This window comes from Podarcis melisellensis (genome assembly GCF_964234715.1).
Source record: "Podarcis melisellensis genome assembly, chromosome: 8".
NCBI lineage: Eukaryota > Metazoa > Chordata > Lepidosauria > Squamata > Lacertidae > Podarcis > Podarcis melisellensis.
The window spans coordinates 51942505-51966329 of NC_138540.1; the positions used below are offsets into that span (position 1 = coordinate 51942505).

General features: G+C 43.7%; 1 protein-coding gene across 1 annotated transcript in view; it reads left to right on the forward strand.

The window, feature by feature from the left end:
- Window positions 1-546: 546 nt before the first annotated feature.
- Window positions 547-23825, forward strand: part of NECAB2 (N-terminal EF-hand calcium binding protein 2) — a 139639-nt gene continuing 116360 nt past the window's right edge. Inside the window, exons 1-2 of the mRNA XM_081920389.1 lie at window positions 547-903; window positions 14035-14059. Coding sequence (XP_081776515.1) covers window positions 679-903; window positions 14035-14059 — 250 coding nt within the window. The 5' untranslated portion in view covers window positions 547-678. The remainder of the gene's footprint in view (window positions 904-14034; window positions 14060-23825) is intronic.

Here is a 23825-nt window from a genome sequence, read left to right on the forward strand (position 1 = left end):
ATGAAGAAAGGGCTGGACTTTTGTGTGAAAGAACTAGTGAGCTCAGCTCTGGGAAATGGAAACAAATTCCTAGTCTCAGAGTGTGCCTGTTCTTCAGTTCAAAGTCTGTATCTTTAGCAGCTGGCACCGTTTGCCACATCTTCAGCTTCTACTGAAAGAAAAAGGGAGAATATTTAGTGTGGTGCCCTCCAGATGTTTTGGACTGCAACTCCCATAATCCTTGCTGGGTGGGGCTGATGAGAGTTGTCGTCCGAAACAGCTGGAGGGCACCAGGTTGGGGAAGATGACCTGACAGGATCACAAGGCCCCTGGCTATGTATTCTATAACTTCCAGAATATATGTATATATGTATATGTATATGTATATGTATATCTGCATAAGAACAACACCTGCAAGATAAATTGAGCTGGGAGAAATGTGCTTGAGGAAGCGTCTTCCTCCCAGCCACCCCCTCCACCTCCTTCCCCGATGCATCCCTTGCAGGCAGCCCCCATCCCTAGGTGGGGGGTGGGGTGCGATCTGGCGACCCCCTTCCCTCGTCCCTCCTCCGGGGAGTGTGGCAGGCGGGGGTGGGGTTTCGCCTGCCCGCTCCTCGCCCGGGAGCCGCCGTCGGCGGGGTGATGTAGCCTGTGTGGGAGGGAATACCCCCGGCTCCAGCATGAAGGCTCCTGTAAAAGATGTGTGAGCAGGCAGCGCGCTACTGCCGGGAGAGCGTCCACAAGCTCCTCCGCAAACAGCAGCCGCAGATCGGGGGGCTGGACGGGCTGCTCCGCTGGATAGTCACCAAGATGAGCGACAAGAGCATCCTGCCCGACCGGGAGCTCCTGCAGGAAGGCCAGGCGGCCGCCGGGCAGGACGGCTGCTTCCCCGAGCAGCGGAAAGGCGCTTCCGTGATCCTGGATGTGAGTTTCCTTCTCGGAGCCGAGAGCTGCAGCCCAGACCCGGGCGGGCGGGTGGCGGGAGACCAGTCAGGCAGGCAAGCAGGGGAAGAGGCGCCCTCGCCCTCCGCCTCGCCCGCAACTGCCCAACAAACCTGGACCTTTTCTCCCCCTCTTCACCTGCCAGAGAAAAAAAAGAGATTGATTTCTACTGAAAGGCGCCCTGGTCTTCTTTATGTGGCCAGGCGCCTTGCAGCACGCGAGGTTGGAGGCTTGCAAGTGACCTGGCGAATGGCGTCCCCTTCGCTGCTCTTGCGCGAGGCTCTAGTAGAACCTCCAGGTGCGGGCGCAGTCTACCTTTGCAAAAGCCCAAATCCTTTCATTTCCCCCCGGTTTTTTGGCGGGGGGCAAACGGCAAAGGAGGGCTGTGACTTCTCTGCTTGCCAATGAGGGTGTGATCTCTCCCCCCCCCCCCGCTGATTCGCCCCCCGGCTGAATTCCCTAGCAGGTGGTTTTTTGTGTCTCATTGGGTTTAAAATGGGTATATCCCTCCCCACTCCAAACTATATGGGGGAGGGAAGGCAGTTTCGGGTCTGACTCTGGAGGAAACCTGAATTGTGTGTGTGTGGGGGGGTGCGCATCAAGATTTAAGTCAAGAAGGGGTTTTATTCTGTTCTTCTTAGAGCCAAGGTTTCCAGGTGGGATAGACCGAAGTCCTGAACGGGTGTCCCCTGAGCTAGTGCAGACCGTTTTCCCTGCGCCACTGAAGGGTAGCCAACTTTCCCCCTCTCCAGGAGGGCTCCAGGCTGGGATTTTGCAAAGGAAATCATCGCTTTCATCTTCTCCGTGGGGTGGGAGCCTTTCCTAATAAGTGTTTTTGCCTTCCAGGCAGCTGTTAAAAGCAGAGGATCTCTGTCAAGAGGGGGGGAAGTTAGCAACCCCAGAGGAAGCGCTTTCAAGGCTGCCCTCATTTAGGCAGGGCTGTGCCGTGGGATCTCTCCCTGGAAGGGTAGGGCAGAAGACTCTTGCAGGGTCCCAGTAAAAGACCCGGGCTTGGTTGTTCTCCTGGCATAGCTTTCCCAAGAGAATAAATTCCCTTTAAAAGCAGCCCAGGGGAAAGGCAGTGCAGCCCACTCCAGTTAATGGGCACAGGAAGCCATTTACCCCCCTCAAAGAGGGACAGGCTGGCATAGGAGTTGCAATTGCTCTCTGAATTTCACACATACAAACACAATACAAAGTAATTAAGCCGGGGAGCTTTGAAGATGAGGACAGAGGAAAATGTCATACTAACACTTTGTGTTTTATGTCACATCGTGGAGTCTTCGCTGCACTTAGTAGCACTTTCACCTACATTATCTCAGTAACTCTTACAACAGCCCTGCAAGGTAGGCTAGCCTCAGATTTTCCCTCATTGCAGGGCTAGAAAATTTTACTGAATTCAGAAGTGCCATGTTGGATGAGCAGACATCGCAGGGAGAAGAGGGGTTTGGAAGAAGGAGATTGGTTTGGTTGTGATTGTTATTCCCCTGACCTGGAGAAGAGAAGCATACACCTCCCTCTTTTCAATGCTTGCCAAATGGATGCAGAAGTCTGAGTATAGGGTTTATCTTATTACGGCAAAGCAATGGTATGCAACAGAGAGGATTGTAGCTTAGTGGCAGAGCATCTGCCTTGCGTGCAGAAGTTCCCGGGTTCAAACCCTGGCATCTCCAGGTAGGTCTGGGAAAGACTGCTGCCTGAAACCGTGGATTGCCACTTCCAGTCAGTGCAGACAACACTGAGCTAGATAGATTGATGTCTGATTCGGTATAAGGCAGCTTTCTGTGAGCCTTTGCATAAGTGGGGATCTCCGCAGCGTGCCCACAATTGAGAAGGGCATATGATGGGTATACAAGATTTGTTGAAACTTATCTAAATATGCAGCTTATGTGTGTCACCTCAGTGAAGGGGTTTGAAGACTCATATTACCAAATGGGCAGTCCCATTTGGAAAAAGACAAGAATTGATGTTTTCTATTATTTAATCTTAACAATATGCAAGGTAGATAGGTGCTGATGCTGGCAGTTATAAATGCTGGTTGGTGCTGTTTTCTCTTCCCATCAGCTAAAAAGTTCAATCATCTTTCTGAGAATTCTGAAACAAAATTAGCTCTCTCCTGCCAGAATTCCCCTTCCCCAAAGGGGGATTGAACCGCAAACTCCTGACATGAGAAAATAACATTAAATTCTGGGGATGAACATGAATGCCTAACTTCCCTGATGCTCTACCATAACTACTATTCTGTATTCTGTATCAAATTGCTTACAAATTAATAGTATTTGTCACACACACCCCTCTCACATACACACAACACAAACACTCTCCAGGACACTACACTGATGAAAAGAAGAATCAGGGGTTTGCTGTAAAAAATGTTAGCAGCCTGGGTTTTTTTCCTGCTCCGCGCTACTGTAGTTCTATTTTTACCTAAGTGCTGTTTTAAGCTAGTGAATCCTTGCAACTCTTAAAATCAAGGCTACCTGAAAGATGCCAAATGAAAATCTGCAGAGAGTTTTCTCGGCTTTCGCTAATGCTTAATGTAACATGATGTACCCATAATCTAAGTTCTGAATAGGGATGGAGGGGAAAATGTGATTCAGTTCACATTTACCGTAACAACAAACCTACCCAATTTGCACTTTTTGAAACAATATGTGAACTCAGCCGTACTTCAAAATTTGTGCTTATCTGGATTTTGCAATGCAGTTCTCCAACCAGCTAATGAGTACAAAAATGCAGATACTAGGGTAAATTGAGCACAAAAGGCATATAAGAATGGCATACAAAAATGAATAATGAGGAAAGTTGCTTTGCAAAAATGTGTAGATATTGTGTATATGGAGAAATTTATACTAAGATACTGGTGAATTTGTATAAAGGTTATTTTAAAACCACATAAAGTGTTATGGAAAATGTGGAGAATGGAACTTAATATTAGAAAATGAGAAACTGAAGGAAAACTGAAATGATTCACCCACCCCTAGTTCTTAGTTAGGCTCAGAACTAGGCAAAGACAGATTGAGGGGTTAGATCTGGTCATTCCCAAGCTGTATGCCAGAGTGTGTACTAGTGAGATTGGAGAGAACCATCAGGGCACTATGAGAAAACAAATAAATTGAGTAATCAAAGGCGAGGCTCATCAGATCGCCTCCCAATCAACCTTCTGTGAAGGCAAGTAATTTTTGTGGCTTTCTGCTTTGGGAAGATTGAATGATCCAATCATGGGACCCAATGCAGAGATGCACCGGAACAAATTAACAAGGAGAGTTCCCACAGTGTCTCTAAGTTATTGCTCTGCATGTGCTTCCTTGCAATTTCTCTCTCCTCCCCACCATCCCTGATATAGAAGGGTAAAGGGTTCTTCCAATATTATTATTATTATTTTAAAAATAGTACATCTTGGGCATTGGGAAATTTGACTTAGATGGAGGAGAAAGCAGTGGTTAGCATAAAAACCACAGGGAAAAATAATTATATAACATCTCTTTCCTTTTTAAAGAGCTTTACAGAATCATATTATGAAAATGAGATATTAATAGTGCCAGCTGGAATTGATAGTTAATGTACCGAGTGTAAATTTAACTCTCCTAAAATTTGTTAATATACTTGACACTTTAATAGCAATATCCTCCCCCCCCCCATTTTTTTAAGGGGGGAATATTATTGGTGAGTGAATCATGCTGGCTCATTTAACACTGTTGTCCATCAAGCAACCCCTCTCACAACAACTGATTCATCTGTACTACATTAAGGCAAGCCTAATTAGTGAATACATTTATATCATCTTCCATGCTACTTGGAATGAAAAACTGGTAGCGCAAAATGACTTAAAAACGGCTCCAAATCAAAGCCTCTTGATGAGGCAGGCTAATCCAAAATTGTTCACAAGAAAACTTCTTTAAAACAATCACCACCATGTATTAATTTTTCTTCCAGGATTATAAAACACAACAACAAATGGATCCAAGTTTCCACACACAACCCTGCTGATTTTCAAACTTTCTCTCATGTACTCCTGCGGTTATCTGTTTGGTCTGGAATACCCCTTGGGAATGCTGTTAATGTGACAGAGGAAACAAACAAGAACTGATTCATTTTGAGATTGAGGACCAATCTAGCTGTGACATCACTTGCATGGCTGCATCATCCAATTAAAGTGAACATTTTTTAAAAAATGATGTAAACAAGAGCTTGGGGGAAGCCTGATCAGCCTCCATCTTCTGGGTGTGGGGAGAAGGACTTTAATTCCATCTCTCCCTGACACTCTCCCAACAAAAAGCATCTCTCTTAATTTGAATTTCAAGGGAAGCTCTAGCCCTGCCTTTGCCATCTAGTGCCATCTTGATGCATTAGACTACATCTCCCATCAGCCCCAGCCAACATGGCCTTGCTGGCCAAGGCTGATTAGTCCAAAACATTGGGGGGGGCACCAGGTTGGTGACTGTCAGGAGCAGGCCAGCGATAAAACGCCTGGTGTCAGTGAAATTAACTCTTTATTCAAAGAAACCAAAACAGTGCAGGCCTGGTGATCACAGCAACTCTTCCCAGTGGGTCTTGTCCCAATGAAGGTCCCCGTTTTCCCACCACTCTCTAAGGTTCCTCTCCTGGGTCCTTCCCCAGCAACCTGAAGCTTCTTCACCTTATCTCTCTTTGCTCCACCCTCTTCATCACTCTCCATGCTCTGGGAGACCAGGGAGGAATGCAGCTTTTCACAGCAGGAAGGGGAGACTCCCTGGTTTCTTCAGCAGCCTCTAATTTTGGACTGCCCTCTTCCTGCTTACTAAGCTCTGTTACTTCTTCAGGTTGTGACACCTCCTCCTCCCAGTCTGCTGCCTTCAGATGTCTTCTCCCTTTGACCACTCATGGTCATCCCATCACCAGTCCCCTGACTCTGAGACTTCCTCCCTTGGGGGTTCTCCAGCTGCTGCCTCCCACCTCTCCTCTGCATCCAGCCAGTCCATAACATCAATGGCTGTCCTAGCTTTGAAATGCAAACGGATTTGCAGATTTTGAAACAATGGATTCAGTGTTAGTCATACTCAAAGTAAATCCATTGAAGTAAGTGGACATGGTTAACATAGTTTTTTTTAAATAAACAAAATTTAGTGGGTCTACTCTGAGTAAGACTTAGTTGAATACAATCCAACAAATGAACCAAAACACAACCATCCTTTGACATTCACACTTCTCTGAATTTTTCAAAGCAGTTTACCTGCCAAAGTGCTGGCAAAAAAGGCATATATTAGGGTAAGTGTGCACAACAATGCACATATTAGTGAAAATAACACCCAAAAATGCATTGTATTTGGGGAAATTGTCTTCCAAGAATTTGTATCTTGGGCAAAACTGCATGCAAACAAGTATATTAGGAGATATTAGCAGTAAAATGCTGATGAAATTTTGTGATGACTTAAAAAAAAAAACCCCGCAAATTGATGTGGAGATATGGAGATATCCTATCTCTATTCCAGATGCAGACTAAACTGGAAATAAATTATAGAATCCTTCAAAAAGAGAACTGTTGTCAGTGGTGCAGTTAGGTAATTTTTGGCTCTGGACTTAATGTACTTATGAGGTACCCCTTTTTAGATGGTAATGGATATAATAATAATAATAATAATAATAATAATAATAATAATAATAATAATAATTTATTATTTATACCCCGCCCATCTGGCTGAGTTTCCCCAGCCATATCATTTTGCTTACTTCCAAATGTGTCAAGTTAGTCATTCTGTGTTTGGGGTTCTTTCCTGCCCATTTTGCTGACATCTGCCCCAAGGTCTTTCCTGATTACACCACTGGCCGTCATATAAAACAGGGTGGAGAATACAGTGTTTGCTGTGTGTTGTTTGCTATACTTTTAACTGAGCATCTTTTAACTGAGCCGCATGCAGAGTCTTGGTTCCTCTAGTCTTGATATGTAACTTTGATACTATGGATTCCCTGTTCCTTGTGTTTTGGCTTCTTGATTACTGAACGATAACCAGTTTCAATTATGAGCTTGTAGTCCGCAATCTGAAAACAGAGCTCATGGGTGTGATCTGACTTCTCTCATGTTGATCAGCCTCCAAAATGAGTTGTGATGCTAAAGTTGATAGCTGCCTTGGCTTGCCCTTCGTGCTTCCTTCGAGTCCTCATTAATAAAGCATTTGTTGTGTAATGTTCTATCGATTTGCCTTTCTGGCCTAATTTCCCCCTTCTGGCTTGCTGCTTCCGCCTTAACTCCTGTAGAAGTTAATTATGATTTTCCTTCAAATTACCTCCTAATTTGTCTGGGATTTCTATTATTTCCCACTCTTGACAAGCTATTCCATTATTGCCAAGATTCCACTTGCTTTGCCCGGCATTTAAGATTAGCTTATTCACATTTTGATTCTAGGTCTTACAGGTTGGGGGGGGGCGTTCATGAAAAACAAAACAGTATGCTCTGCTTTTGGGAGACATAATATGGCTCAGATGTGTTGGCGATGGACTGAACTGCAAGCACAACATGGGGTTATTAACCAACTCTCTCCATATCTATTTAAAATGGCTCAGTTTCAGAGACTGTCAAGCAGATAATTTCATTGAAGGATGCAGTTCCAATAACTGTCCCATACAGTGTAATTAAAAGGTCAGTTTCAGGTCGGTGTCATTGACATCCAGCCATATCACTGCTAATTTGACTTCATTGATGTCATCTTTTGCAAAAGAAGCTATATTTTCCATAGGTGGTTATTATACTGCTTTGATCCTGGAATGATTAAAAGAATTAAGAAATGACCAAAGGAAGCACATAACATGGAAGATCTGTGCATATAATCTCTCACATTTATGTTAAATGTTAATAGAAGCACCCACCTACTTTAAACGGCCTTGGTCCAGTATACCTGAAGGAGCGTCTCCACCCCCATCGTTCTGCCCAGACACTGAGGTCCAGCGCTGAGGGCCTTCTGGCAGTTCCCTCGCTGTGAGAAGCCAAGTTACAGGGAACCAGACAGAGGGCCTTCTCGGTAGTGGCACCTAACCTGTGGAACGCCCTCCCACCAGATGTCTAAGAGAAAAACAACTACCAGACTTTTAGAAGACGTCTGAAGGCAGCCCTGTTTAGGGAAGCTGTTAATGTTTAATAGACTATTGTATTTTAATATTCTTAAAAGTTGAAAGCCCCCCAAAGTGGCTTTCTATCGATTTGCCGTTCTGGCCTAATTTCCCCATTATTATTATTATTATTATTATTATTATTATTATTATTATTATGATGCAGATCTGCCCCACAGCACTGAGGGGGTGGGGGGAATTTAACCCTTTCCTCTATGGTGCTTTCCCCCACTGAAATCACACACACACCCCAAACTGCTATTTGCCCCATTGGAGGGGAAATATATGAGTGTCTAGATGTGTGTGTCTGATGGGGAAGGACAGCAGCTTCATGATAGCACATGTACTTTGCACATAGGTGGTCCCAGGCTCAATACCTTGCATCTCCAGGAAGGGCTGGGAATGTCCCCTGCCTGAAATCCAGAAGAGTTGCCACCAGCCTGTGCAGACAGTACTGAGCTAGATGGACCAGTGGTCTGACTCAGCATACAACAGCTTCCCAATTTTCTTTTTTCTTTTTTTAATAAATTTATTCGGTTTTTCAGATTAAAAATTTACAGTCACATGTCCAACATACAACATAAAAACAAGATTCCAAGGAATCTTTTGGACTTCCCTTCTCCCCTTTGTGGGTCCTATTGTTAATCATTTCCTCCTACTTCTTTTATAATAATCCAAATCTTTTATCTCTCCATTGTATCCAAAAATCACCATGAAACTAAAAGTGATATTCCAGTCCTACTAATATAGTAACTGTTTACAATGGTCTTTAAGATAAGTTATACATTTTCCCCATTCCTTATTAAAATTTTGGTCTTTCTGATTTCTGGTTCTTCCGGTCATTTTAGCCATTTTGGAATAATCCATCAACTTGATCTCTTTTAAATTGCACAACTCTGGGCAAGTTCTGTTGTGTTTTTTAATGTGTGCAGCACTTATTATTATTATTATTTATTGTCAAATGTTTAATAATAATAATAATAAAATAAATGAGAGAGAGAGAAAATTTATAGGTTGCGTTATCATCAAGGTTTGTACCTTCTCACTGTTGTCGTAGCCCACAGAAGCCATGGCCTTTCAGATGTTGTTGGATAGACTCCAACTCCCATCAGCCTCAGCCACCTTAGTCAGTGGCCAGAGATGATGGGACATCTGGAGGGCCACACTCCATCCCTGTCCTAGCCCTGGCCCTGCCAGTGAAATCCAGTGAGTTTGCCCACATGGAACTGAGCACCACATCATTCACTCATTGCTTTTGCTTTCTGACCTTGGTGAAGTTACTTTGCTTAACTCTGCTGAGCAGAGCTGAGGAAGCTCCATGTTTCCCTCTGCAGAAGGGGGAGGGAAATGACTTCAGCCTGAGGGCCGCATTCTGTTGTGGAAAGCATGACATTGATAGGCTGGCCAGAGGCAAGAAATGAGTGAGGCAACAGGTACTGTACATTCGAGCTACAGAGGTTTCTACACATCCACTCACTCACTCCATTCAAGCACATTCTAGCCAGGGAAAAGTACTTGAGATAGGCCTATCCTGGGGAGAGTCTGAGGGCCACACATGACCTGCAGATCTGTGGCTCCCTAACCCTCCATTGCAGGAATGGTGACTGAAGGAGAGTTGTTGAGCCCTTGCTGATGAAATGCTGCTTATTTGTCTGGTCTCCAGAAGTAGCCCCCCTAGCACGCCACATTCCCTCTCTGAACAGCAAAATTAGTCCAATCAACACCGACGTGCTTTTTGCTTGGGAGGTGTTGACACCTGACAACACTGGTAGAAACTTAGATTTAGCTAACTGGTCTAAATCTGGTCTAAATCAAGATTTCCACTTCTCCCAGGACTTTCAGAAAAGCTGCATATTTGCTCAGCTTTGCAGTTGAATTTGCTGCTGTTCTCTCCCACACGTATACATTTTTGATGCTGTTGGCCAAAAGTTCCATTTTATTATAAAGGGGTACATTTGAAATTCTCCTCATCCAAATGCCCTCCCTGGATTTTGGAGTCCTAATTTGCTTTATCCCTTTGCAGACAGTTTGACTGAATGTGTGCGTGCGTGCGTTCGTGCATGTGTGTGTGTACAGATGCTCTGATGCACATCTACAACATGCCTGCATGGATTAGATGTGCACAGGCCACTCTACACACTACATGACCTGTTTTCTCCTATAGCCCCTGATGGATGCAGCAATGTCTTTGGGTGCCAGTTGCTGGAAACCACTGGAGGGGATAGTGTTCTTGTGCTCAGGTCCTGCTTATGGGTTTTCCATTAGGGCATCTGGTTGGCCAGTGTGAGAACAGGATGCTAGACTTGGTCTAGCCTACTATAGCAGCAATGCTCTTTAGGCTGCCGTGAACATGGCATGTCAAGAAAAAGAACTCCCCCACTGCTGTGGTGTGAGGACATTCTCCATGGTTTCTACAAAAGCCCCACAGGATCACTGGCTAAAACAGTTCACTGCTGAGGACTTGCAGTAAAGGCAGGAATACAAAATGAGAAAGAAACAGTTTATTAAGTATGAAATCTGACCCACGATGGGGCGGAAGGAAGTCTATTAGAATATAATAACAATTGGATATAGATAATAAGATAACATAGGTCCAAGCGCAGAAATTTGAGGACTTATGGCTATATGTCTATCAGTTATTGTGTATGTTCTTTTCAGTTTGTTTAGATTTTCTTTTTAGTTTGTTTGTATTTGTAGATTTTTAAGTGTGGTGTGCATGTGTTGTAGTAATAATCCAATAAAAAGCATGGTAAAAAAAACAACAGTTCACTGCTGCAAACATTGCAAATAATGTAGACTGGAGCAAGAACTAAAGGAAATCTGCAATTATGGGTTGCAAATGTTTAGCCCTACTCAGGGTAGACTCATTGAAAATTATGAACATCGCTAACTTAGGTCCATTAACTTCTGTGGGTCTACAAACTTAGTTGGATGTGATCCCATGTCAATATTTGGGTGATGGTGGTTTAATTTTCCTTTATTGGTTTTTCATGTAAACACTACACAGTCAAAACCCTCCCCCACATATGGGTACAGGAGAGCAGCATTTCAGATCCCAGTGTCCATTCAATGGATGTCAGTGTTCATCTGAAATTCCTCCAGTTCTGGATTCTTTTCCTTCCTTGATGTTACTCCAAACTGCTTCCCTGTATGACCACTTGTGCAATCCATTAGTTCCTACATTGAGTCACTGTAATTACAGTGACTGTCTAGCATTTAGGGTCAAAATGCAAGGATGGCCAGCTAATTCAAGGATATGTTTACATTCATTCTTAACCATTTTGGTAGTATGGTGTTAAAGTACCATTCAAATCTTATACTGCGGTTTCAAAACTGTATGCATTTTAGCTTGTTAATGGCATGGTGAAGTACTGTATAATTTTATTTGTATTGCGTTTATTAGTGTTGGGCTCCTGCTGGGAGCATGAGAGGGATAAAAATAAAGATGTAAACAGTGGAGGACTAGGACCCTGTATGACAGCCTTCACCAACCTGCTGATCTCTAGCTGTTTTGCAATACAACTCCCATCAGCCCCAGCCAGCAAATGATGGGAGTTGCAGTCCCAAACAGCGGGAGGGCACAGGGATGGAGAAGGCTGCTGTAACCACGAGCGCAGTATTTCCTTCAATGAAACTCTCTAGTTTTCCCTCCTCTGTTGCACATTCCAATTCAATCCATCTTTCATGCAGGAAACTAGCCTTTCGGATGTGAAATTAAATTATATCTCAACACAAAACTTTATAATTCAGCTATGATTTGTAAAGCCTAGCCATGGGCTGCCCTTTCAGCAATGGACTTTCAATGGTGGAGCTGCTGAAATGTGACATTTTATCAGTTTTCTCTCTTTTCTTTTGAAACTGACTTCACCCGGATTTGAGCATCAGTTGGAGTCTATTTCTTTGTTGAGAGACTGAAATCAAATCAAATTGACTTATCCGTGCCTGTGATAGTATTGCTCAAGCAATATTTTTTTGAATCAAACGTTTTCCAGTTCAATCCATTCCTACAACCATTTTTATTACCGAACCATTGTTACCTTTGAATGCTTTGAGTTATGACCTAGAAAATAGAGATTGTTGTTCTCTGGCTGAATAAAACCTTTTCTTTTCTTCTTCTTTTACAACACCCTTTTGTTCGCGTCCTGGAAATAACAGCAGCTTTGTTTTGTATATGTTTAATCAAGTTTCTTCTTTGGAAGAGAATGAGTTCAGTAGAGAAAGAATTCTACTGCTATGCCGTAGAAGCATGTGACTTGCCATATGCAATTTTTGTAACTACCCAAGTCCCTCATGGTGTCTTGATGGCCTTATATTGGGCTGTGCAAAATTTTCCCAGGGACAGTGGGACATAAGAGTCATTAAAACTAATGACAGCAGAGCTGCGGAAACCTTTTCACCATGGGGCTGCATTCCTGTTACCTATGCATAGCACACCGGTTTCTACACACAAACTCCTCTTCACCCAGGGAAGCAAGAGGTACTGTCGGAGTTCAGGAACATATTGCAGGCAGGCAAAGTGACTCAGTGTGTGAAGCTCAGTATTGTCTACACTGACAGACAGCAGCTCCCCCAGATTTCAGGCAGGGAGTCTTTCCTGGCCCTAACAAGAGATGCCAGGGATTGAACCTGGCACCTTCTGCACACAAAACGGATGCTCTGCCAGTGAGCCAAGGCTCAGTGAGTCAGGTGAGTGAGCAGTGGCAAGAATGGTGCGGAGGAAATGCCAAGCACATTCAAGGAGGGAGTCCACTAAGAGCATATTGCTCAAGCCCCTCAAAAACCTGGAGTCAGCACTGCATTGCCATGATGACTGCTCCTTCCCCTGTGTCTGGCCATTCCCTGAAACGTACCAAGTGGCACCAACTCATGTTGAGTTCTTTCCTGTTGAATGTCTGCCTGCCGTATAGATGCCAAGGACACAGAACCTTTGTTGCGGGGAGGTGGTTGGGAAACACAGTCACCGTACAGGTATGCTGTTGGGTTTTCTTTTCTTAAAAAAAAATAAAAGGTAACCCAAGCTTTCATTGTCAAATTGCACCAAGCACTTTTCAAATCTCTCCTCCAGGTTTTGCTGCACTCGCCTCCCTTCTTTCTCCTCCCTGATTTGCAGCAAGATGTCTTCTGTTGTTATGTATTCCCCCTCTTCCCTCTGCTGCTTTTGCTTTGATCTAAATTTATCTCCTTCCCACGCAGAGTGAGCCGACGTCTCTTTCTTTACTACTGTACATTAATTATACAAGCAGTGCAAGATCATGGAAATCTGCTTGCTGACAACCTCTTTTTATGCCAGAATATCAAATATCATTCCACTGTATTTCGTTGGCGATACTGCCCTTGCTTCCTGCCCTAAGGTTCTCTCTCCCCTGAGCTCAGACCTGTATTCTTATGTAAGGCTACTTCTCCCTTGCTTGCACTCTTGCTCTGTGAATGTGTTTTCCAACAAATTTGGGATGCAATGTATGTGACAGAACCCCTCCGGTGCAATTAGTTTATATTGCTACAACTTTTGACTTCTCCCTGATTGCTCATTGCCCCTCATTTGCTTCTGCAATGCTCTGGAATGTCTGCAGTGCACCTGCTAAAAGAGCCACAAAGGCACATTGAAGGACAAATATGCCACTTAGAGCCTCAAGCCGGGATATTTTCACGCAAATAAATGTACTCACATGTAGGTGCAGCAGCACACCTTATAGGAGAGGAGGCTGGGAACACCATGCCCAGTAACTGCCTTTTACTGTGTGAACCGGGGGAAATATACCTAGGTCCAGTTGCTGACAAATAGCAGCTGGCAGGGGGCAGAAAGAGGGGGGGCAGAGAGTTTTTATTGGGAATTTGCTGCAAGCTCATACCTATCTGGATTTCCTGTAATATTCCCCCACTCCCTGCAGAAGTTTAAAGTAACCACGGAACAAGACCTGCACATCTGTCTCTGTGTGATTCTGTCTCTAAGTGAAAGATATATATTTGTGTTTGATTTGTAACAGCCAAGCAATTACAAAATAGTAAAACTGTGCCTTTCTTTGATTCTAGATCTTCAGACGAGCTGACAAAAATGGTAAGTCGTCTTATTGATGAGTGTGGGTGTGTGCTTGTATTCATTTACTTGTAAAATTAAATGATATATGTCCTTTACAGGGGATTGCAGGGATTGAACCTGGAGCCTTCTGTGTGAAAAACATGTGTTCTCTCACTGTGCTAAGGACCTTCCCCTGTGGCAGGCTTGGTGGAAAAGTTTTGCTAATGCAATTCACATCTATGTGGTATTTATACATTTGCACATCTATGTTCCACACAGCTGTGCAAATGTATAAATCTTCTTCCCATATGAGTCCACTGGATTTCATAGGAGTTACCTGCTCTGTGTTACCTCCTGGGGAGAGGATGCAAATGAAGTTCCCATTACACAACTATGCTGCTGCAGGTCAGCAGGTGCTCCTTATACACCCTGGTGGGAGAAAGACTGAAATGTCCTTTGCAGCTACAGCTAAAACCCAAACTTTGCATCAGTGATAGTCAGCTACTATCACAGCCACAATTCCTTTTCAATTCTTTGAAAAACTTGGGCCTAATTATTCTGGGTCCTTGTTAAACATACAAAGGCAATGCTATGGCAGATGGAACTCAGAATGGTTGACCTTGAGGAAGACAACATTCCATCTAAACATTTTGTTATATCCAACGAAATCATGCAACAACTTCCAGTTGTGCAACAGAACTTCCCCACTAGAACCCCTAAAATCTGCCTTGGAAGTTCCCCCAACTCTCTGAAGCAGGTTTTGGAGTGCAAGGGGCGGGGAGTGGGATGGAAAGTTCCTTTGCACAAGCAGAAGTCGTTCTACTCATGGATTGACTTCATTGGGTCCCACCCAAGCTGTGCTGACCAGTGCTGACCAGAGGTATGGAAGACCAGGCCCATGGTGCCAAATGCAGCACTCCAAGCCTTATCTATCTAGTCCTCTGTACCCTCCCAAGCCACGCCCCTTTCTCCAGGCCATACCCCTCCCTGGTCCGCTTTCATACTGTGGCTGGATTGGGTCCTTGAACTTTGACAATGTCTCTTGACTGGATGGAGGGTAGAGGGAGTGCCTGAGTGTAAGCAGAAACTAGCCTACTGGAGAAAGGTAAACATTTACATTAATGGCCCCACCCACTTTTTGCCTCTGTCGCCACCAACTGTTGGCACTTAGCCTCTGGAAAGCCACCCAGGAAGGAAGGGGGCTGAGAAAAGTCTTCAGATACAGACAGTACTGAGCTTGATGGACCAATAGTCTAACTCTGTACATGGCAGCTTCCAAGGGGAACCAGGCTTGAAGGTAGCAGTTGAATTTCCTTGAAAAGAATGGAAGGAGCATACAGGATAGGTGATTCTGCACTACTTGCAAATCCATCTCCAGATTTTGAAACACTGTTCAAACCCCCCCCCCCCCGCAGGCACCTGGAGGGATAAATTGCAATTAATATATCCTCTCCTATCCATTAAAACCCACCCCACAAAATTGACAGCTTGCTACTGATGGTTCAAAGGAGAGTTTACAGAGGTACAGATGGTAAAAGGAGTCATTACATCAGCTTTCCACAACTTGGTGAACTTAAGATGTTTTGGACTACAGCTGGGACTGATGGGAGTTTTAGTCCAAAATATCTGGAGCTTGCCAGGCTGGTGAAGGCTGACTTATATAAATGCAAGTAAGAAGGAAACTTTCCCTCACTCCCTCACATTTAAAAATAAATCGCAGCTGTGTGTTTTATGGTTATATAATTGGAGAGTTGTATATTTTCTTCCACAAAATGTCTTCAGCTGCATGTAGATGTTCTTTTTCTGGGGGCAGAAGGTTCTGTCTTTTGTCTGTGCTAAATTGGAAGCCGAACTCTGAAAAGCTCTGCCCACTTGAAAACTTGCATTTCCCCCACGAAGACTACAATAGTACCTATTCATTAGGTGTCTGACACACACGGGCTTGCTGTGTAGGTTACTGGTGCACAACCGATCTGTTTTGAAGACAGCATCTCCCCTCTAGGCCAAGATTGGAGAATCTCCAGCCTGTGGGTCAACTGTTGGGCTGCTATGGATCTCACTTTGGCCCATCAGGCTGCTCCTGACAAACCACATCCACTGTCCCAGACCTGATGTAATATATGGCATCAAGTGTGAGCAGTAGTGTAGTAACAAATTCAGAAGTACAGGGTCCCTTCATGATAGTCGCAGCCATACCTGCTCACAGCCCTGCCCCCTTCGAAGCTTATACAATAATCTTATAATTATACAATATTAATTTGGGATGCATTGCAACAATCAATGAAGATCACCATGTGTTGTCTTTCCACTCAACCTACTATTTTGTGTGCATGTACCTGGGCAAATGATTTGGAGTATTCAAAGATCTTCTGTTGATTTGAAGAAGTTGTGTTTTCTTGACGTTCTACTGTACATAATAGAACCCACATACCATTCTCTTGACACTGAAGCACCTTGTGTTTTCAGTGTTCCTAAATGCTTAGCTTTGGAGCATACAGACCAACTCTTCCTTGGTGTTCTTCTTGCGTGATTTCCCCAGGGTGATCCTAGGAGCCAAGCCTTGGTGACTGACATACTTCCTTTCACTCTGACTTTATCTAATCAGTACAAAGGATGAGCAGACTTCTCAGTGGCTAAAAGCTTTCATTTCATGCTGATTGGGCAGCTCTAGAAGGTGGAGACAGAGACCTTGCTGCAGAAATAGTAATGGGTCTACCCTCTACCCATGACCCTGGACCACTACACCTCTGGCTTCACGACAGGTACTGATGTAGTGAACTTCCAGTCCTTCATTTCCTGGAGCAAGGTAGCCTGATCAACTGATGGGCAGTGCCGGCATGCCTTGTCCCAGGAGCAGGAAAGGATTTCAGTGCAAACCCCATCTGAACAGCCCCTCCATTTTAGCAGGCCTTCAATGCAAATTTCTTTATGATCCTGGAACAAGCCTCTGTGAAGGCACCCTGGGAGCACAGCTTCAAAGAGGCTCATCATCTGATGTCGTTGTGAAATTGGCTGATTGTCAGGTGGGTGAGCACTCACTGCAGTCTAAGCTCAGACTGTAATTCTCCAACTGCCATCTAAGCGGGTGGGTATTCTTGTAGCTAGCAGACACCCTGTATTCATTTTCATTAAAGTGGCTTCACAAATCCTTGACCTGGAATCTTTGAAAGAAATTGCAAATGGTTTGGCAGTTGATCAACTGGAGTGGACAAGTTCTTTGTGTTACAACCATTAGTGTCTGCCACTTATACATGCTGCACAAACTACTAGTATATCACAGTCCTCAATGATGGAGACAGCCTTTGTGTAAGGTGATGATGGAACAGTTGCTGTGTTCTGAGTTGCTGTGTTAAGAAGAATGTTGTGCAAGCAGGAACCACACAGTTTTCCCACAGAGGAGTACCTGAGAGTTATTGCTTTCTAAAGGAACCCTGAGCTTTATTGGACTCCTATTCTGCAACATACTTATCCTGACTTTTGAAGGGCGCAATCGTTGCTCTAATGTTGTTGACATGCAATGATGCTTTGTCTTTTCCATGCAGTTGTAACTAGTGACCTGTAAAATATAATTCAAGCTGACAAATTATGGCTGCATGTTAACAAGTAAGAAGGCAAAGTGTTAAAATACAGCCAGCCTCTTAAAAGCCTTTGCATGTTGTGCTCGTCAGACTTGTGGGGGTGAAATAAAGTTAAAACTGGAGTGAGGGAAAAGCAAGTTCTATGCAGTGAGCCATTACTTAATAGACTCTGTATGCAGCTGCTAGGCACTTTGAATTAAAATGGGTTTGCAAAGTCAAGCTTGCATATATGGATTTAGTGCATCCATCCCTGAATGTCTCTTGCATGGATTACTTAAGAGTCGTAGTAGAGAGGATATATTGGATTTGTTGAGTTGACCATTAAGGATGATCCATTGAGTGAGTTGGTAGCAGAGTAGTCATGGAACTGAACTCTGTTGTCCTACTGATGCCATTTCATTTTGGGCAAATTGCTTAAGCCCAGTGTGCATTTCTGTCTGTTAAACATCAGTGATGGGTACACACAGCCAGACAGTTTGGATAATGAGCATTTCACACAACAAAGCAAAAAGCCTGTTAATATTTCCTCAGCTTTTAGCTGATTGCTAACCAGCCAGAACATCTGTTGTGAAAAGCTGAATTGTCATAATATTAGGGAGACAAGGTGTTGGCACTTTCAATCCTGTTGTGGAATCTGTAGATGTATGTCAGTGAGGTGCTAGGAAATTTTTGTTTCCAACTGAGCTGCGCACTAGAAAATATGAAGAGAGAGAGAGGATGGGGAGGGAGGGAGATGGGAAGATGTGACTGAATGTTATCAAAACTCGCATTTCCTGGCTTAGAAAGTCAAACATTGCTTGCTTGCTTGTATCCTTGCATCAGAAGAGAACCTAGTGGAACTTTTTTTCTTCTTCAAAGAGCCTTTGCCCCCCTTTCCCCTTCCAACAATCCACTTCCTTATCCTTCTTTCTACTTGAGAATTGGTAAGCTAGAAGAGGAGAGGTAAATCTCTTCATCCACCTACTAGCACCTGACTATTAGGACTGTATGTCAGGGACTCTGGAAAATGACATTTCCCTTGTTCTACTAAATGTTTGGGAAAATCACAGTTCCCAGTACTCTTGGCATCTGGTTCACAGCTCTAGCAGGGAACCAGACATTGGAAGGGGATACATTTCTCTCCCTCCTTTCACCTACTCTACAGTTGCCTCTGTGTTCTTGACATACATATGATTACATACTAGAGCCTCAAGGTCATGCTTAGTAGGACTGTGCCAGACAAATCCCAGATCCTGAACTGAATCCAGGGCAAACTGAGAGTTGCCTGTAGTGGGTCGTCCCTAATGGGCTCAGATCCGCCAATGATGATTGGGGATTGTAAAAAACGAGGTGGTTGGGTGACTGCATGTTGAATTGGGAGTTTAAACCCTGAATAAACATCCAGTTGTTGATGAGGAGAGGGAGGGAAGAAGACAGAAGCAGAGACTCTTGTTTGTCTCCCCACCACCACCACTTACTGACCACATGCTTATTTGGGGTTTAAACACCTGATTCAATATCTGGTGCAGGGAGAAGAAGGAGTCACAGGCAAGAGTCTCTGTCTGCTTGTCCTCCTTGTCCTCATGCCAATCACATGCTTAATTGGGTTTAAAACCCCAATTAAATAGTTAGGGTTGCACAAGTTTCAGTTTAGGGACTGGACTCTCTCATGTCGGTTCCAGGTTGTCCTGGGTCAGAACCTGTTGGATCCAAGGTGCTGAATTGGGCACCAAACTGGAGCATGCACAGCCAAAATATTTAGGACACTGAAGGGTACAATCAGTGTGATTTTTGTTTTCATTTTATTTTTTCTTATGCTGCAGCAACTGCTCTCCCCACTAGCTCCCGCATCAGCTGTTTTTGAGATACCCCTTGTTTTCAAAAGTGGTTTGCCATGTGGGAATAGGGCTATTATCTGTAAAACACAAGCAGGAACATATCCAGAAATGCTCTCTGTATGGGGCCCCATAAATTCTGCTGGGGCATATAAAACATAGCACACACTGACTGGGACACACCTCTCCATTTTCTTTTTGTGGTTGTGTGTACATGCTTTGTTTCTTAGGCTCATATTTAGAAGCCTACACAGAGTGGCAGAGAACCACAGAGTGGGAGAAAAGGGTGATGTTCAAACTTCATACCTTTTTTATCAATATGAAGGTTTGTTTATGCATCCCACTGTTTGAGTGATAGACTACCTACCTGCTCAGTGACTAACAGGGTGCACATCTCTTTCTATTGCTGACACTGCTACGGGTAGGGATGGAATAATCTATCAATTTCAGTGTTTCATTTTTCCAATCTTAAGTTCAGTTCTCCATATTTCTGCATCTGTTGTTGAACTATTTATTTATGTATATAGCCCTCATTAAAATTTGTCTGCGTTCTTCTGCAAATTTCTCCAAATACATACCCTTTTTTTGTATGCAGCTTTCATTACTATGCTATTTTTGCAAGGAATTTTTCCTAATATAAAGCATTTGGTATGTTATTTTCACAAATACATGCATTTTTATGTGCAATTTACTGCATGCATTTTTGTACTCATTACTTGACTGGATGGTTGCACTGCAAAATTCAGAGTGGTGCAGATTGAGAAGAATGCCTGTGTTTCGGTTCATGTGTTGTTTCGAAAGTGCCAAATAAATAGGTTAGTCTTTAAATGCAGACTGAACTGTATTTCTTCCCTGTCCCAATCTTTAGCCAACTCCAAAGAGCTCAGGTTTTATGCAGTAGGGTTTTTGTTTTGTTTTTTGTTTTTTTGGCAAAGGCTTTTATATTCTAAATGGAATTCTGTGTCCACTTTGACTCCTGCTGTGTTATGTTAAGGAGGGAGAATTAAATCCGTTCACCTGCTTTTCATCTATGGACTTGCACAATCTGTCATTTGCTCTTTGCTTGGAAGATCGGTTCTGTCTGTGCCACTATCTCCAATACATTCTTTCTTGTCTCTGGCCAGCTGTCACCCCCTCTTGTGATGGCATCTGCCATGAATAGCCTGAGTGACAGTCTTTCCCATTCTTTACCCTTTCCCCCAAAATGAAATAATCTCTGTATCTCTGCTTTAAGAAACTAACTGAGCTTGCATTTAATCGAATACTGCACTGAAGTACTCAGCTCAGCTAAATTTTGCAAGTTTCAGGAGTGGGGCAAAACACCCCAAAGATTGAACTAAGTTTGAAGGGGGGTAAGGGTTTCCCGCAGGCTGTCTTACCTTTACATACAAGTTAGCCAACATTTATTTATTATCTCCCGCTTTCTTTAATAGCAATGCCAAAAATCTTGCTTTATCATTATGTATCATTCTATCATTCTTGGGGATGAGAGATAGGTACCCGCATTGTGGCAAGGGATTACTCTGAAAAATAATGGGCTAGTCCATATTTCTGCTTGTCCCTTTCTTAGAAAGCATAGGTCTTAGTGGTTTTCCGCTTGATCTATGCTTTCTTGGCACAGGTCCAAGCAATCTTCCCTTTGCCCCCTCCTTTCCCAGGGAAAATCCACTCTTTAGTGCTAACTAGGAGCAAACGTCAATCCAGTGAAATCCTGAATTGCCATTTGCTCCAATTGAGCACTAAAGAGCAGTTTTCCCAAGGAAAAGCAGCAGGCCAAGAAGAAGGGTGAATGACCCCTCAGAGGAGGCCCGCTGAAATTAATGGATCTAATGTAGCCATGTTCACTCATTTCAATGGGTCTGCTATGAGTGACATAGTTGAATGCCGCACTTTGCTCTCTACCCACCTGTCTTGGCTGAGCCTAAATCCACAGAGCAAAACTGGAACCAAACTGTACTTCCCCACTAGTCAGCTGTTTTAGTGTCTCAAATACTGACAGGGCTTCAACCCTATTTACAGTAATCAGGACAGCCTAAATGCTAATCCAGCTGGTGTCATTGGATACGATTTGCAGCTTCACCCTAACCTATAATGCAATAGGGTTCATGGTGACGTCAGGTGGTTGAAGCCCTATCTGGGGATGCAAGAACTCAGGATGTAGCCCATTGGCTGGGTCGTGTTCACCACTCCCATATTAAAACATCACATTCCCTAGTATAGCATGTTATTCGAAGGCTACAGCCCAGTCCAACACATACCTCCTTTGGAAAGCACCACTATGTTCAATGTTGGAAGACTGCAATGCATTGAATGCTGCAGTGCAAATCTCATCCCAAAATACAGAGAGAAAACATGAATACATTCAAAAATATACATTTTATTTGCACAATATTTTTGAAAATATTGATGATTAAGGTGGAAATGGGGCCGCATAGAATTATCAGCGAACACATGCATAAGTGACATGGAAAAGAAACTTTGCAGCAACAAAGGAACAAAACCCACAGAGCTAAATGAGCGTTAATTAATTTCCATTTATGAATCACTTCCTCTAAAAGATCTCAAAGTGGTTGAACAATAAAACAATAAAAAATAAAGCAATTACATACACAAGACAATTTCAGATTCAATACAGATACAGACTGGTATAAAAGTTCAGCCTCAAGGCAGCTCCTGGGTTTAGTTAAGCCCCACAACATCTTACAGGGTGTTGATCCTGTTGCAAACAAGTTAAGGATATTGTGACCATAGTGACCTACTGCTCTGGTGCCTTCCCTCATGATTCCAGTGTGCACTGTCAGAAGAACAAGACTTTAAAATATATTCCAAAACAGAGAGAGCACTTGATTATTTTTCCTTTGGAAGTGAAACATCTGGATCAGGGTTGGTCATGCAAGGCCAATGTGGCATCATTTGCCATGGGCTGCCAGCTGAATAGGTAATAGAATGATAGTGGTGTTTATAATTCATAAACTCATTTCCTGCAAGGGATTGGACAGATGCCCCCAAATCAAATTCTGCTTCTGACATTAAGATATTAAAAATGCACATAGTTAAACTGGGAAATAATGATTTATTTATCTTTAGTTCCATTCATAGTGTGATGGGGACTGTAAGAGAAGGTTTTTGAGATGGGCAACCTCCAAGGATCCGAAAGAATGCAGCCCGTCTCTCAAGAGAACACTTTAATGCATTGATGATCCTGTCTGTGAATCATGAGACTTGAAAGAGATAATAAAATGTGTGTCATAGCCTCTTCCCCCTCCTTGCAAACATAGCGTTATGAGTTTGGAGAATGAGGCAGCCTGGATGAAACCCTGGTTCCCCTTCCAAACTTGGGATCCTGTATCTGTGAGAGGAGACTGTATCAGAAGCAGCTTGCCAAACCAGTTCCTTTGTCAACATAATGGCTTTGGCTGGCTCATTATGTACCAGGGTGCAGCAGCTAGGGATCACTAGGAATGGAAAATAAAACTGCCAGTATCATAATGCCATTATGCAAGGGAGCGGGTGGCACTATGGTCTAAACCACTGAGCCTCTTGGGCTTGCTGATCGGATGGTCGGTGGTTCGAATCCCCGCGACAGGGTGAGCTCCCATTGCTCTGTCCCAGCTCCTGCCCACCTAGCAGTTCAAAAGCACACCAGTGCAAGTAGATAAATAGGTACCGCTGCAGCGGGAAGGTAAACAGCGTTTCTGTGCGCTTTGGCTTCCATCACGATCCTCCATGCGTCAGTGGCTGTTTAGTCATGCTGGTCACATGACTTGGAAAGCTGTCTGTAGACAAATTCTAGCTCCCTTGGCCTGAAAAGCGAAATGAGCGCCACACCCCATAGTCACCTTTGTCTGGACTTAACCATCCAGGGGTCCTTTATCTTTTTCCTTTACCTGCCATTATACAAATCTATCATGTGACTACATTTGGAATACCGTGTCCAGTACTGTTCACCTCAACTCAAAAAGGATATTGTAGAGTTGGGAAAGGTTCAGAAAAAGGCAGCATTTTGGGATCAAGCAGGTGGTGATGGAGCAACTCCCCTGTGAAGAAAAGGTTGCTGGGTTTGGGACTCTTTAGAGAAAAGGCAAATGAGAAGGGACATGATAGAAGTTTATAAAATCATGCATGACGTGGCGAAAGTGGATAGAGAAACTGGTTTTCTCCCCCTCATAACAGTGGAACTTATGGACATCCAAGGCTGGAAGATTCAGGACAGATAAAACAAAGTACTTCTTCAAGGGGTGCATAGTTAAAGTGTAGAACTCCAAACCAGGAGGCAGTGACGGCCACCAACCAGGATGGCTTAAAAAGAGGATCAGACAAGTTCAAGCCATGATGGCTATGCAGCGGCATAGCTAGCTGCTCGGGTGCCTGGAGCACTGCATGTGCCCTGCAGCTGGGGGCGGAGCAAGCTAC